Genomic DNA, 15,824 nt, shown 5'->3' with positions numbered 1-15,824 from the left:
ACTTCAAAGCCCGACAGGAATGCTATTAAAAGTCGGGTAACCACAGTGGGACATTTCGCTGGTGGGACCACATCCTGAGTTGGAGCAGCTGAGCCAGCTCTTGGGAGTTTGGTTCCCTGCTATGGTTCTCTGGAGAAATGCCGGGCTATGTGTCTTGGGCAAGCTGCACAGTCACAGAGAACCACCAGAAAAAGGGAATGGTAAGCTACATCTGAGTATTTTACACCTGGGAAGCCCTGAGAAGGATCACCATAGCTCATGATCGACTTGATGGTGTCCAGTTGCATTAGGCATACCCTAAGTTAATGGAATGGGTGATGCACAATTACATTGCACCGAAACAACTACAGTGGTGCCTCGCTTGACGAGGATAATCCATGCCGTTGAAATCGCTGTTAAGCAAAATCCTCATCAAGTGAAATTAAAAAGCCCATTAGAATGCATTAGAAACCGGCTGATGCGTTCTAATGGGTGAAATACCTCATCGTAAAGCGAAGATCCTCCATAGAGTGGCCATTTTCTGGTGCCTGTCTTGCGAAAAATGCCTCCTAAAAACAGCGGGGGGCCATTTTAAGAGCCAGCAGCCATTTTGAAAACCGCCGGTTAGCTGTTGAAAAAACATCGTTTAGCGAAAAATCGGTTCCCTAAGCAGGGAACTGATCATCACTAAGTGAAAAAAACCCATTCAAATATCATTTTGCGATCGCTTTTGCGATTGCAAAAACATCATCCTGAAGCAGATTCATCGTTAAATGGTGTAATCGTCAAGCAGGGCACGACTGTATTACATTGCACCACATCTATCAAGATGTGGTGGAGGTAAAAAAAAATTTCTCTCTTGTCAGAAAGGGACCATTTTGCAGTGGTGGGACGCTGTTAGCTTTTCAGATGCCTACTAAAGATTCTGGTGTTAATGAAAAGACTGAGCAATGAGAAAAACAGCATTTTCCAGGCTTATTTTAGAAAACCAGTCAATATAAAAAGTTACTTCTGTGGCAACACGCCACATTTTTTGTTACAAACACAGGGTCGGTAATCCAGAGGTCTTTAAAAACCTGGACAGTTGCTAAATGCTGTATAGCTGGGTGGGTTAACATTTCTGCTTAGCATCTTTATATAAATAATAATTGTGTGTTGTCAATTCTGACTTATGGCGACCCTTTCCAGGAATTTCTACACAGAGGATACACAGAAATGGGCATACCATTCCCTTCTGGGGACACCCTGGGATTGTGCAGCTTGGCCAAACCCACACAGGCTGGCTTTTCTCCAGGAGACATATTGGGGAATCAGACTTCCAGTCTCTGTCTCTGCACTGAGTTATATACCGTATTTTTCGCTCAATAAGACACACCTTTCCATAAGACGCACCAATTTTTTAGGAGAAGAAAACAGGAAAATATAATCTGTTTTCTTCGCTCCATAAGACGCACAGACATTCCACCCCCCCTGTTTTGTGGGGGAAAAGTGTCTTATGGTGCGAAAAATACGGTAGCTAGCTAGAGTGGTCTTTTAGGCCAGATGGGCGGGTTAGAAATCAAATAAATAAATAAATCTTTATATAGATAACTCTTATTAAGTCAAGCCTAATTTATAATCCTTACACTTTTGGGTCTCAGGCAAACCTACACACACTTGCTCATTAAAATGAAGGGCTTTTGCTTTTGCTTTCTATGAGGTATTCATATTATAGAGCCTTGATCTGGCTTTTTGTAGGCAAATGGGAGTCCCTGTATGCATGCTTTGACAACTGGGGTTGGGGGGCCAAAGTGGTGTGTGTATGTTCTGTGCCGTCAAGTTGGAACCAATTTATAGTGACACTATTAGGGCTTTCAGGGTTAAGTGAGATATTTAAGGAGTGTTTTTACCAGTTCCTAACTCCCTGTGAGTTTCCATGGCGAAGCGGAGATTCAGTCCCTCTTCTCCAGAGTCCTAGTCCGTCACTCTATTCACCACACTGGGAGCCAAATTGGTACCTCTCACTAATTACTGAATACATGTTTATTTTTAATAATTCATTACAGATATTGAAGATGTCAGGAAGTTCAAACCAGGTTATCTTGAAGCAACAGTTGACTGGTTCAAACTATATAAAGTCCCAGATGGAAAACCGGAGAATCAGTTTGCATTCAATGGGACATTTAAAGACAAGGTGAGGAATCTCTGTTTTAAGAGGCAATGGTTTAAGAGGCTAATGGTTGTTGCTAATTTACGAACTCTGAAATCATTTCTGAAGAACTGCTGAACTCTCATTCCAGAAAATAAGCATTCTGAGATTCATGAGAAGATAAATGTATATTAAATGTTTTCCAGAAGTGCACATGAAATATTTCAGTTTCTGGTACTATGGATGTAGATATTTTGGTCTTCACCGTGGAATCTCTGAGCCCATGTATTGTGGGGGGATTTTTTTAAAAAAATGCGCGCACACACACACACACACACACACACACACACACACACACACACACACACACACACACACACACACACACACACACACACACACACACACACACACACAAAGCTAGAAGAGTCATACTTGACCTCAGAAAGGTCTAGACATGATGTTTTGTCTGAGAGATACTTGAGTATAAATGATCCAGTATGTTGAACACTTTAGTTTAACACAATAGCACATAACTACTGCATATATCAGTTAAGAGGGGAAGGTTTTCGTCATTTATGTTTCTTTTAGTTAAGAATTTTGATGAAGGTTTATCTGACAGCAATACCACATCAGTAGAGGTTGTTGTTTTTTCATCTCAAGAGTAGCAAAGAAAATTATTTTCAATGTATTCCTAAGGACTTGTTTAAATTAATAATCATCTCCATAGAACCATGGTAGCATGTAGTGCCCTGTATAGAAAGGTGCTTTTGTGTGAAATTTGGAGCAGGGGCATGATTGGGCTAATAAAAGAGAGAAAATGATATGTGGCTTTGGTGTACACTCCAAAAGCAAGGGTAGGTGATAGATACTAGAGTATTGGAAAATCACAAACATAAGCTAGCTTTTGATCCTATACAGGTCTTCATCAAGCTTGACACTACAGGGTTGTGGATAGTATAGAACAGTGGTTCCCAAACTGGGGTACACAAACCCCCAGTGGTTCAAACCAGCTCATTTAGGGGTATGTATGTATGTATGTAGGTAGGTAGGTAGGTAGGTAGGTAGATAGGTAGATAGATAGATAGATAGATAGATAGATAGATAGATAGATAGATAGATAGATAGATAGATAGATAGATAGATAGATAGATAGATAGATAGATAGATAGATAGATAGATAGATAGATAGATAGATAGATAGATTTTAAAAAGTCTAATAATGGCAGGAAAAGGTGCATGTATCAACAGTGTAAGACAAAATACAAGTCAAAAGTTGTGAAATTAAATGAACATGATGAGTGGTGGATCGGGTTTTCTTTGTTATTTAATCTCAAGAAAAGCCCCATTCCCCTGCTTTGTTATTTTGGTGATTAGTCGGGAGTCCCTCGCTACACATTGTGTTAGGAACATGCAACTACAGTGGTGCCTCGCTTAACGACGATAATCCGTTCCAGGAAAATTGCTGTTAAGTGAAAACATCGTAAAGCGAAATTAAAAAGCCCATTGAAACGCATTGAAAACCGTTCAGTGCGTTCCAATGGGCTAAAAACTCACTGTCCAGCAAATATCATATATCAGTTAAGAGGGGAAGATCCTCCATACGGCGGCCATTTTCGGTGCCTGTATAGCGACGAATCCATCCCTAAGCACAGCAGGGAGCCATTTTAAGCACCCGGCGGCCATTTTGAAAACCTGACGATCAGCTGTTTTTATCGTCATTAAGCGAAGCATCCGTTTCCGAAGCAGGGAACCGATCGTTTTCAAACGAAAAAAACTTTTTAAAACATCGTTTTGCGATCACAATTGCGATCACAAAACATCGTCGTTAAGCAGATTCGTCGTAATGTGGGGTAATCATTAAGCGAGGCACAACTGTACATTGTGCATGCTTGTTAGCGTGCTCCTCACAGGCTCAGCTTTCCTCCACTTCGCAGACATTTGAGTTCCATCATGCCCATACCAGTGTATATATAAACGAGCATCTCAGTCAGTCCTGTGAGTCCAGCAACCATATTAATTGCAAACATTTTGCTAATGTGAAAGGAACAATTCACGGAAGTGGGTTACCAAGGGGTATGCAAATGGGAAAAAAAGGTTGGGTGTGGAAGAAACAAGATTGGAGAGCCACTCCAATCCACACGACCAGAGCTGGAATTGGAAACCTGCCTCTCGGAGCCGAGTCTGCAGCCTCTGTATTGAAACTTCTTTTTAACAGAGGAATCTGGCCTGCACATCTGGCCATGACTTTTGGAACTTCTGTGTTTCTTCTGCACCTTCCACAGCTTTGTGGTGCTCTGTCTGATGCAGACCTGTACAGGGTCGAAAGCTTACTTATGTTTGCAATGTTTTATCCAAAGTCCAAAATGTGATCTCAGATTCTGCTTTCATGGCCTATCCAGTGTTTGCCGAACCTCCATGATCAATTACAATTTACACGTGTTGCATTCAATATTGTTCTGGAGAAATAAAACCCAGACCTAGTCTCCAGGTGTTGGATTTCAGCTCACAGATGTCTCAGCCAGCTGTCCAGCAGTTGGGGTTTCTGGGAACTTGAAGTCCAACAACACCTGATGACTTCATGTTTGGGGACTACACATCTACAGCAGGTATGGGCAACATAGCCCTTAAGCTGCATTTTTATAGCCTCCAAGGATATTTCAGAGCCCCACCATAAAGACCATTTTTAAAATGACTATAATTCTTTGGCTTTAAAATCCCATTTTTTGGCTCCAGGAGACTTCCAGAAACACTCATTTTGTCAGAGAGAGAAAAAACTAGCTCCCAGGTCTTTTAAAAATGAAATTACAAGTGCATGCAGGTATTTCCTGTTTGCATTTCATTAAAAAATGGCCAAAGCATTCACTTTCTTATCCAGTATAGGGCTGGACTGAACATTTTGGTCATAAAGTGCCTAAGATGGTTCTCCTCATGCCAGAAGATCATCCACCTGTGCTTATGAAAGTAAACTGGAAAAATGTCTTTTTCTGCTTGAGATAATAAACAAGGGCTTTACTTAACTGTACCTGTAGGGTTTGCAAAGATTAATTTTCAGTTCCTATTTTCTAATTGCAAAGAGGGATGTGCACTAACTTGTTTTTTCGCTCCTCGGCTGGTATTTGCAAAGTTCTCCAAGGTGATACTTTCTGCACTTTAGAACTGAAGAATGTGCTGTGATCTTGGGAAACTTTACAGGCCCATCACTCTGTTCCCATTCCCCTGTGTGAGCTGCCTATGCCCAGTCAATAGGAAACCTTCAATCTAAGTGCATGAGAAATACTTTTTGCACAGGAATACTGAGTTTTCCCAGAGCTGGAGATGCCAGATAAGCTTTCTTGTCATTTCTGGTGAAGCTTTTCCTCTGCTGCTGTTCCTGAAGTTTCATCCTTTTAGGAAAACAGTGTTCTTGATGGTCTTCAACCTCTGCCCCCTGTTTTGGAAAAAAGCTCTTGGCCTCCACTGCATTCCCAGCTCTTCTGCTGGCCTTAATTAGACACTTTCCAACTGTTTGAGTGAGATTTGGAGAGAGCTGGGGCCCAAACAGCTGGCATTTTAAAATTAAGCACATGTTGAAAAGCTTTGCCTAAAGCAGAGCCAAATCCTGAACTGAATTCCTTGGCTTTCTGTTTGAACTGGCTTGGAAAGACTTCTCAAAATGGTTCTGGGAATGCTAATGGACTGACTGTTTCCCTGAGTATGGCTTGGTTCCCATGGCTTGCATGGAACATTGCCACGCTCAAAGGGGTCCATTACGATGACGGATTCATCGTCACTCTTGGGTTGCTTCCAGTCAATGGGTGCTGTAAATCCAGCAGCATTTGGAAACTTTGTGGATGGTTTTGGAACTAGTTTCAGAGAGATGATGTTTAAAAAAGGAAAAGATTAGAAATGGCGTAGCAATTCAGTTGGAAAGTACCAAGCTACGGTTGAATGTGTTGTTTGTATAACCACAGTGTATTGGAAGTTGTTCATGAGTTTTGCAGATCAGAACATCTGATGATGACTCTTTTAATGTGGGCGTTAAACATTTCAATTTTGTTTCTTGACTAGGCGTTTGCTTTTGAAATCATTAAGTCCACCCATGAACACTGGAAAGCTCTTGTTCACAAAAAGGCTAATGGAGGGGCAATAAAATGGTAAGCATCTAACTTAGTGGTACATCAGAATCAAAATCCTGGATTAATGCTAGATGATCTTGTGTTTTCTTTTATCCTGTTATTATGGTATCCAGTTTGTTGCTCAAGATCTCTTCTGCATATTTTTTGTTGGTAAATCTGCATTTAGATTTTTTGAGAATTATGATCACTAGTGAACTACTTGTGAACTACTTGTTAATTAAAACCAAGGATTGGGTTCTACATCCCTAGTTACAGTTTGCTCACCAAAAATTTATAACTGATAAAAAAAGGAATGAAAAGGTCACTGTGCAATCTATTGCAGCCTTTAGCCTGTCTACTTAGAAGTAAGTACCAGCGAATTCAGTAGAATTTGCTGCTGAGGAAGTGGGTATATTACTGGAAGTCATGTGGAATGGAGTGGTCCTTAGATCTAAATAGACATGCTTAGAATTGCATTGCTGGGCTTCAGTCTTCAGTGTAGATGTTGTACTAAGAGTAACTACTATTAAACTTAGTGATACTTAATTTTTGATTGGACATGCATAGGATGATGCTGTGAATCTTTAATGTCTACAAGATTGGGAGAACTACAAAGATGTTCTTTTCCCACCTACTTTCCTGTACATGTGGCATTTGTGGAGAGAAGGGAAGACAAGGCCAAGAAGAGTTAAAAACCACAAGCTGAGCTATTAGGAGGAAACATTGCTTACCTATTACCAGGCAGAGCCAGAAACCCTCTATTCAAAGAGGTGGTGAACAATTTGAGCCTGCTTCCTCTTCAGCTATTGGAAAAGTTGCTTTTTTCCCCCACCTCCAATTCTTGGAGTTATAAATAAATTTAGTTCTAGAGCCTTTTACACAACTTGGTATTGAATGTGCAAATGACCAGGATGTTGCCATAGTATGTTGATGCAGGAGAACTGCTCATTCTGTACTGGCACTCTTCCAAGTTGCATCTCTCCAGATGGGTTGTACTATAATTCTCATCATCTCTGACTGGGGAGGTTAGGAGCTGTAATCTTAAAAAACCTGGAGGACATCAGATTTATTACAGCTAGATGGCTGCAGTTCTTTTTCTTGTACAGTGGTGCCTCACAAGACGATGTTAATTCGTTCCGCGAAAATTGCAGTCTTACGAAAACATCGTCTTGCGAAACGAAATGCAGTTAAACCGGTTCAATGCGTTCCAATGGGCTGAAAACTCACAGTCCAGCGAAGATCCTCCATAGGGGTGGCCATTTTCGCTGCCTGTAAAGCGGGGAATCCGTCCTGAAAACACAGTGGGGAGCCATTTTGCACAGCGGGCGGCCATTTTAGAACCGCTGATCAGCTGTTTCTAAATCGTCATTTAGTGAAAAATCGGTTCCCAAAGCAGGGAACCGATCATCGTTTAGTGAAATTTCCCTATCTAAACCTCGTTTTGCTATCTCAAAAACTTCATCGTCAAACGATTTCGTCGTTTGACGAGGCAATTGTTAAGCGAGGCACCACTAAACTCCTTTATTTACCTACCGTATCATAAACCTTGTGGTACTGTTGTTTATCGTCTGTTGTTTGTAATTGTATTCTGTTTGCAGTACCAATCTCCTGGTTGACACCAGTCCCTATTGCTGTAATGAAAACGATATCCAAGCTATTGTTCAATCGGTAAGGGCATTTTTTTTAACTTCCATCTCTTTTCTTAAAGGCTAAGCCATTACAGGAGACAAGGGAAAGGGAGTTGTAGTTTTCGAACTGCAGTTGGCCATGACCCAGTGTAGGCAACATAGTATGAACTGGAAAGAGTTGTAGACCAACAGCCTCTGGGGGGGGGGTCATAAGTTCCTAACCCCTCCTGCTTTAGCAGCATCAGAGACAATCAACATTTTGCAGTTGTGTTCCAGCAATTAAAACAGATGGGAATCCTTTAGCTTACACTTCCCATCGGATCCATTTCAGTGTGGCCTTTGGTACGTAGACTCTTAGGGGCTGCAGTTTGAAACATCTCGAGAGCCAAAGTTTCCTCAACTTTGATGTAAAACAGAGAGAAAAGGAAGAGTTGGCTTGCAAATGAAATGAAGAACTCAGGTTTCTCATGGGCTTGTTGGGAGCAGTGGTGGAAGTGTATGAAGATGGGGGAAGCAACACGAGCATGTATGGGGAGGAAATTGGAAACCTTTTTAAAGCAGTGTATTGATGATGCATTTTTCACATTCATCTGTTTCACTGAAATATCAGAATTTGACCATACTGGTTTCACCACTCCTGCTGCTTATCATCACAAACAAGAGCAAACTAGACAAGGTTTATCTGGCCATGTGTATCTAGTCATCCTCTCGTTTCCCCCATTTCGATGAGTTGCTACCAGATATGGGCATGAACCGCTGGTTCTGTGGTTTGTTCTGGGTTGTTTATAGGCCGAATAGTGTTCGATGTTTCAAAGACCTGCTCCCTCTGGCAGGTGCCCACTCAGAGGCAGTGTCCAGAGGAGGGAGGGCAGGGAATACAGGCTTCTGCCTCCAATTGGATGCCTGCTGAAGGAGGTGGGGCTTTGAAGTGCTGAACACATATTTGGTCCCATAAACGGACTGGCACGAACTGCTGGACAGTTGGTTCGTGCCCATCTCTAGTTACCAAAACTCGGCGGCTAGTCTAATCTACAATCACATTTCTAAAATTATACTTTATTTTGCTGCTTTGTGCAATGAGGTGTGTCTTTTGAGAAAAGAGAAAGTTATGTATACGCAAGCACGCGTAAGGCTAAGAAATATAGAAAAGGGACTTCTTGGTCCAACAAGCTGTTGCATTTGTTTGTTTGTTCAGAACATACAAACGTAAGCAGAGGAACTGAAAATGTAAATGCCTGTTTACATCCTATGAAGGGCACTTCAAATTCTGATCAGTTGATAAACTGCTTTGACAGCTGCGTTCATTGTATCCATCAGTTACATTGAATGTTTTTTGAGCATTCCCAGCTGTTTAAAAAGCTGTGTTTTAACTATTAATCGGCTTAAGTGTCCACTTGGTACACTGAGTCATGGCAGTTGTAAAGGAGGAGGTGGCACAGAGTGAGACCTACATTTTCTCTTAAAGAGCCAGGCTCTCAATGACTTGTAGTTCCCTGTTTTTATTACAGGCAGATATGTTCAGAGACTGTTCATTAATTTGCTTGGGCTCTCGGTTTCCTTTCAGTGGGATCCTTTATATTCTGGTTTTTACAGTATTTGTTTAGCTTCTGTCTATCTTATCCTAGAGGCTCCAGACAACACATCTGGCATCCAGAAGCCATAACAGCTAAATTGTGTGTGCATGGCTGGGTTTTCCACCCATTCAATACACATGCTGTCTCCTGTGTGTATTGAATAAGTTACAAAATACATGTTCAATGATAGGAGATGCAGATCTGCTACAGAAAGGATGGGGGATGAATTTCCTCAGTGGTTCATTGGTTCGCAAGCTGGGGGACATGCATCGCAAGGGGTATGTGAAAAAATTCCACAGAAGGCATGAGTCTGTGAGATGCCCCACCGCTTTTTTTGTTACATCTGTTTTGTTTCTGCTGTTCATTAAGGGTATATTCCAGTTTTATTATTAGAAAAAAATATTGTGCTTATTTTTAAATTCATTTTCACTCAGTTTTTATATTCATTTTTTAAAATTTTAAATTATGAATTGGGTATATTTTTTAAATTAAAAGAACAGGTTGAATGGTAGAGAACGGAAGAGATGGGGAGGCATAAGAGTTTCTCACAAATCAAAAAGGGCCTGTAATGGCAAAAAGTTTTGAGAATAGCTGGTTGGAAGCATTCTGCTCTGATCCCTCCTTGTTGGGGCCGTGTGCTTCTTCAGCACTGCTCTGTAGAAGGTCTCCTCCTGTCTTAGGCAGCTCCTTCTTGTCACCCATTTGCTTGAAATGCTTGTCCAGGTAACCTCTTTCTTCAAATCTAGCCTCAAACTCCCTTTTAAAAAATACTAAATCCTTGAAGGTTCATAAACAGAATAAAGAGAGGAGAGGACAACTGGAAAAACACATAGAACATAATTGTGGGCTAGGCTTATACATTAAAATAATTTGTAAAATGCACATTCCATGCAAAACAGAGAAGTAATATTGGTGGGTGGTAGGCATTTAGTCTTCATGTCTTTAAGGATGTATCTTTCTGCTACAGCAGTGTTCCTCAACGTTTTTTGTACTGCGGACCGGTGGAGCTTCTGAGGGAGGTGGGGCGACCCCCTCGCGCTTGCGCTCTCTGACACACTTGCAAAGTGGTTGGGGAAAGGGTTCCCCCACCGCTTCGCACATGCACAGGAGCGCCTGCCCACCAGCGCGCCCACCCCACCCCTGCACCCGGGCACATGCTTGAAGGGGTGAAGGAGTGTTTACATGGGGGAAAGGGTGGGGCTATTTTCCAAACGCGACGTAGGTGAAGACCATCAGGGGCGAGGAGCCCCTCCTTAGGGTTGGGGGGGAGAGATAAGAAGGGAACAGCTTGCTGGGGTTTGGTAAGGCTTGCTGGCCTCTCCCTTCCCCACCCCACAACAGGAGCCTTTGCTCGTCTGCCCTACCCACCGCTTTACCTTGCCGTGGCACAGCAAGAAAAGGAAGAGAAGCTGCGCCGGTGGCTCTCTTTCTCCTGCCCGCCCCCACTTCACCTTGTCTCCCTCCTTCTCTGCAGTGTTGTGCCTCCAGGAAGTAAAGTGGGGGAGAGGGAATATTCCAGTTTGGGAGCCTTTGCTTTCTCGCCACTTCGGGTTCCAACTTGGCTGGAATTCTCCAGCTCGCCAGGAAGCCCTGTTGCTGATGGACGTCAGAAGAAAAGTGCAGTGGCAGCATGCACTATGGAAGGGAAGGCTTGTTCCGAACCACAAAGGCAGACCTGACCACTCCCACAAGCACTTCCCTCCCCACAGCTGCTTTGCACGTGGGGCGCTTGAATGAAGGGGCGAGGGAGCGCTCATGTTGGCAAGCGCAGGCGCAAAGCAGCTCTCGAGAGGGGAGTGTGCACGGGGGGCGTGGAGAGGTCTGTTTTCACGACCTCCCGGGTCTTGCCCACTCTCACCTCCCTCCGCCGCTGGGAGGAAAGCAGCCAGAAGAGCACCCGGCCATGCTCTTGCCTCCCGGCTCTGGCTCACCCCTGCCGTCGCTGTCGGGCCACAAAGACAGACCTCCCGACCACCCCCGCACGCACTTCCCTCCCCACAGCTGCTTTGCGCGCGGGGCGCTTGAATGCAGGGGCGAGGGAGTGCTCATGCTGACAAGCGCGCACGCAAAGCAGCTCTTGGGAGGGGAGTTTGTGTGGGGCGACGTATGTCTTCATGGCCTCCTGGGTCCCACCCCCCTCCGCTGCCGCCGGCGGGAGGAAAGCAACCAGAAGAGCACCCGGCCATGCTCTTGCCTCCCGGCTCGGGCTCGCCCCTGCCGCCCTTGTCGGGCCACAAAGGGAGACCTCCCAACCACCCCTGCACGCATTTCCCTCCCCACAGCTGCTTTGCGCGTGGGGCGCTTTAATGCAGGGGCGAGGGAGCGCTCATGCTGACAAGCGCGGGTGCAAAGCAGCTCTCGAGAGGGGAGTGCGTGCGGGGGGTGGGGAGAGGTCTGTCCTCACGGCCTCCCGGGTCTTGCTCACTCCCACCCCCCGCCGCCGCCACCACCGGGAGGAAAACAGCCAGAAGAGCACCTGCCATGCTCTTGCCTCCCAGGTCTTGCCCACTCCCATCCCCCTCCGTCGCTGCTTCCGGCGGGATGAAAGCAGCCAGAAGAGCACCTGGCCATGCTCTTGCCTCCCGGCTCGGGCTTGCCCCTGCTGCCGCTGTCAGCCACAAAGGCAGACCTCCCGACCACCCCCGCACGCACTTCCCTCCCCACAGCTGCTTTGCGCGCGGGGCGCTTGAATGCAGGGGCGAGGGACCCCCCTCCACCGAGGAAAGCAGCCAGAAGAGCACCCGGACATGCTCTTGCCTCCCGGGCTCTTGGCTATCCCCCTCCTCCGCCGTCTCCAAGTGCGTGCGGGGGAGGGGGGGATGGCGGGAGGTCTGTCTCCGCGGCCCGGTCGGGGTCAAGCCAGGGACCGGCAATGGGCCGCGGACCGGCAGTTGACGACCTCTGTGCTACAGTAAGGATACACAGGACCCAGCCACACTGTCCAGAAGTACATAAACTTTGAAATCCTGTGGATTTAATTTAAAAGAAGCTGCCACTGTGAACATACCACATCATATGCTACAAAGAAATATTGTTATTCTATCCCTGACTTTTAGCTGAAGCAGCCAGTTTCTTCCTGAAGAAACCTGTGTTCTAGTTGTCATGCTGTATTACAGCCTTCTTGAATCCTGATTTTGTACTCCTAGCGCTGGGGTATAACTTCCATCATCTTCAGTCAGCAAAGCTAGTGGCTGCAAGTTCTAGTCCAATATGTTTGAGGCACATAGACTGAGGAAGGCTTATCTGCTGTGATTAAGCCTAAAAGTACATGTAACTGAATTGAGCACATCCTCTTCCTGTTTACTCTGTTTCCCCTTCCCCCTTTTCCACAGTGGATTTTGGACTGTAAGTTTCTCAGGGAAGAGTCCTTTCCTTTTGTATTCTCTGTGCACGTTAGTAGTACTAATTCAATTTTTTTAAAAAACTCATGTTATTTCTGTAGGCACCACCTGCTGTGGAAGAACATTCAGTCTCCAAAGAAGGTAAGAGCTGTTACAGGTCATATACATTCTAAAGCAGATTGAAAGATTTACAGTGCTGTCTATTCAGAAGTGTGGGACGTGGTGGCGCTGTGGGTTAAACTGCAGAAGCCTCTATGCTGCAGGGTCAGAAGACCAGCAGTCACAAAATCGAATCCACATGATGGAGTGAGCTCCTGTCGCTTGTCCAAGCTCTTGCCAACATAGCAGTTTGAAAGCATGTAAATGCAAGTAGATAAATAGGTACCACCTTGGTAGGAAGATAAACAGCGTTCCGTGTATAGCTGCACTGGCCATGTGACCACGGAAACTGTCTATGGACAAATGCTGGCTCTACTGCTTGGACGGGGCTGAGCACCGTGTCCTAGAGTCGGACACAACTGGGGAACCTTTACCTTTACCTTACCTATTCAGAAGTAAGCTCCATTGAGTGCCGTGGGATTTACTCCCACATAAGCCTGTAAAGAATTGCAGCCTAAGGCATGATCCTATGATTTCTTCGTCCAGAAAATCATTTACAAAGAGGTATTCCAGGCTTCTTTGTGACATCACAAATAAGAGCTAGCATAATAGTAAGTAAGCATGGGATTTTTGTATTTTTTTAGACAGCAGGCCCCAGAGTTCTTGCAGGAATTCTCCCGGCCACAATTCTGGGACTTTAGCCAGTATTTGTAATTACTTCAACTGCGGAATGAAGGCTTCTTTCAGACATGATGAGTGGTCCTGACACGCCTAGAGTGGTCCTGACACGACCAGATAGGCAGGAAATAAATAAATAAATAAATAAATAAATAAATAAATAAATAAATAAATAAATAAATAAATAAATAAATAAATAAATAAATAAATAAATGGAGAAAATCTATTGGGGGGGCTCTAAGCTTTGTTGGAGCTTCAAGGCATTATAGGTCTGGTGGTTTCGTGAGAGGCTGCCTGCACAGAGCATAATTGGCAGATTCCTACATACCTCTGGGGGCTGTATTCCAAAGAAATACAAAAATCCTATTCCGAGTAGTAAGCCTAACCTTCTTCAACATAATGTGCTGTGCTTCCTGCTGGATGCTGTGGATTCCCAAGCTGATTGCTTTTACCTTGAATAGGCTAGTGGGATCAGTAGAGGTGGTCTAGCGATGGGAATGACCATATCAGACACGGCAGTGTGGCACCTCATGCTGAGAAGCAAAACTTTTAGTTCAACCTTCATTGTAGAGGCTGTGGGGTTGCTGGTGACAGAACTATTTCCACCAGGATTGCCAAGAAGGGGATTTATTCTTCACCCTCTCCAGAAGAGGTTTTTAGGCAGCTCAGAGGGCCACCAGTACCAACAAAACAGAGTCATGTGGAGTTACAAGACACCTGGTAGTTCAGGGTGTAGGTAGCCAAAACCACCATCTTAAAGGACCTCCTGGGGGCCAGAGTACAGTCAGGGCTGTTGTTTAGTGGTTAGGTCATGTCCAACTCTTTGTGACCCCATGGACCAGAGCACACCAGGCCCTCCTGTCTTCCACTGCCTCCCGGAGTCAAATTCATATTGGTCACAACAGTCAAGGCTAGTTATGGTTAAAACATTACTCCTTTCCTTGGGCTTTAGTGTTAGCTGAAACCCTAGCTTATTTTTTCACACTTCCAATACATGACAATTTTGCAATACACTGGGTGCAGAATTCACGCCCCACAAAAACCTGCAAATCTACAAAGACAAACCGGGAGGTACATTCCCAGAATTACGTAGTTTTGATTTTTAGTAATATTGGGTTCATCCTCTAGTGTTTCCTAAGGTGGAAAATAAGCCCCCAAACCTTTGGACATTGGCTGTCCTTCCCTAAAAAGGGGAAGTGTGATCTTCGGGGTGGGAGGGTGGGTGTTGGATATGGCTGTCTTTATTCAAGGTCGAGAGTTCTATTTTATTTTATTAAACTTATATACCACCCATCTAGAATGTGTCTACTCTGGGCAGTTTACACAAAATATAAAAAATAAACTATGAAAGTATAAATGTACAAAGAATAAGACCCAAATTAATGAATTCTAGAAGTTTTATTTTATTTCTTTGCACTCTCATCCACTTTGTACATCAGCTACTATAAGTGAAAATGTGTGTCTCTTAAATTTTGAACTACAGAAATGTTTGTTCAGACTGAGTGCTTTGTGTATGCTGGGCAGGTAGGGGGAGCCTTGATAGATTCAGAGAACAGGCCCCAGTTGGATGTGCATCAGTTGATTTAGGACTCCAGCATAGCCTCCTTGCAGACACCCATGCTGAGTATACACTGAGGACAACAATGACCTACATTTTACTCGTATAATGTTTGTTTCTTCTAATGAATAGCATTTGGTCTCTTTTCTCTTAGCTGACCAGTGGCATTTTCTTGGTCGGGGCTGACCAGCATTGTCTTAAGTCAAGCTGTGAAATCTTCCAACTGCTTCACCTTCCCTGTCCTCTCATATACAGACTCACCTACATTGTTGAGTATACACAACTGAATTCATCACTGATGCACTTGCAAGTATGAACATCTTTAGGTCCTGCAGATCTTCTATTGTGTAAATAAAAGTGATTTTTTAAAGAATTTCTCTTTGTCCGTGTATGAAATTAATCCAATTGTTGCCCACAGTTACTGGTAAGCAACTGGTCTTTTCCTTTCAGGAATTCCTTCCAGCTTAAATTCTGGGGACTGTAGCCAAACAAACAGGTGTTTGTAATAACTTGCAGAGGAATAAAGGCCTCTTTCAGACATGAAAACAGAGAGGAGGTCACGGGGGGACATTGAGTTCAGTAATTGTTACAAGACATTAGGAGTCTCATATATTCTTGGGAGGCACCCTGTACAAGAGCATAGAATGATAGAATAGTGAAATTGAAAGGGGCCTATAAAGCCATCAAGTCCAACTTCCTGCTCAGTGCAGGAATACAAATCAAAGGGTATCTGCCAGGTGGT

At 44.1% G+C, this 15,824-nt stretch overlaps 1 protein-coding gene across 2 annotated transcripts in view; it reads left to right on the top strand.

Annotated features, from left to right (window-relative positions):
• PPA2 (inorganic pyrophosphatase 2) overlaps positions 1-15,455 on the top strand; it is a 36,604-nt gene extending 21,149 nt beyond the window's left edge. For both annotated transcript variants that reach the window (XM_020796399.3, XM_020796400.3), the window contains exons 8-12: positions 2,025-2,152; positions 6,158-6,243; positions 7,803-7,872; positions 12,849-12,888; positions 15,237-15,455. In XM_020796399.3, the coding sequence (XP_020652058.3) occupies positions 2,025-2,152; positions 6,158-6,243; positions 7,803-7,872; positions 12,849-12,888; positions 15,237-15,268 (356 nt within the window). In that variant the 3' untranslated portion in view covers positions 15,269-15,455. The remainder of the gene's footprint in view (positions 1-2,024; positions 2,153-6,157; positions 6,244-7,802; positions 7,873-12,848; positions 12,889-15,236) is intronic.
• Positions 15,456-15,824: the final 369 nt, after the last annotated feature.

The sequence above is a fragment of the Pogona vitticeps genome, chromosome 5 (genome assembly GCF_051106095.1).
Source record: "Pogona vitticeps strain Pit_001003342236 chromosome 5, PviZW2.1, whole genome shotgun sequence".
Classification (NCBI taxonomy): domain Eukaryota; kingdom Metazoa; phylum Chordata; class Lepidosauria; order Squamata; family Agamidae; genus Pogona; species Pogona vitticeps.
This window is presented reverse-complemented; position numbering and strand designations above follow the sequence as displayed.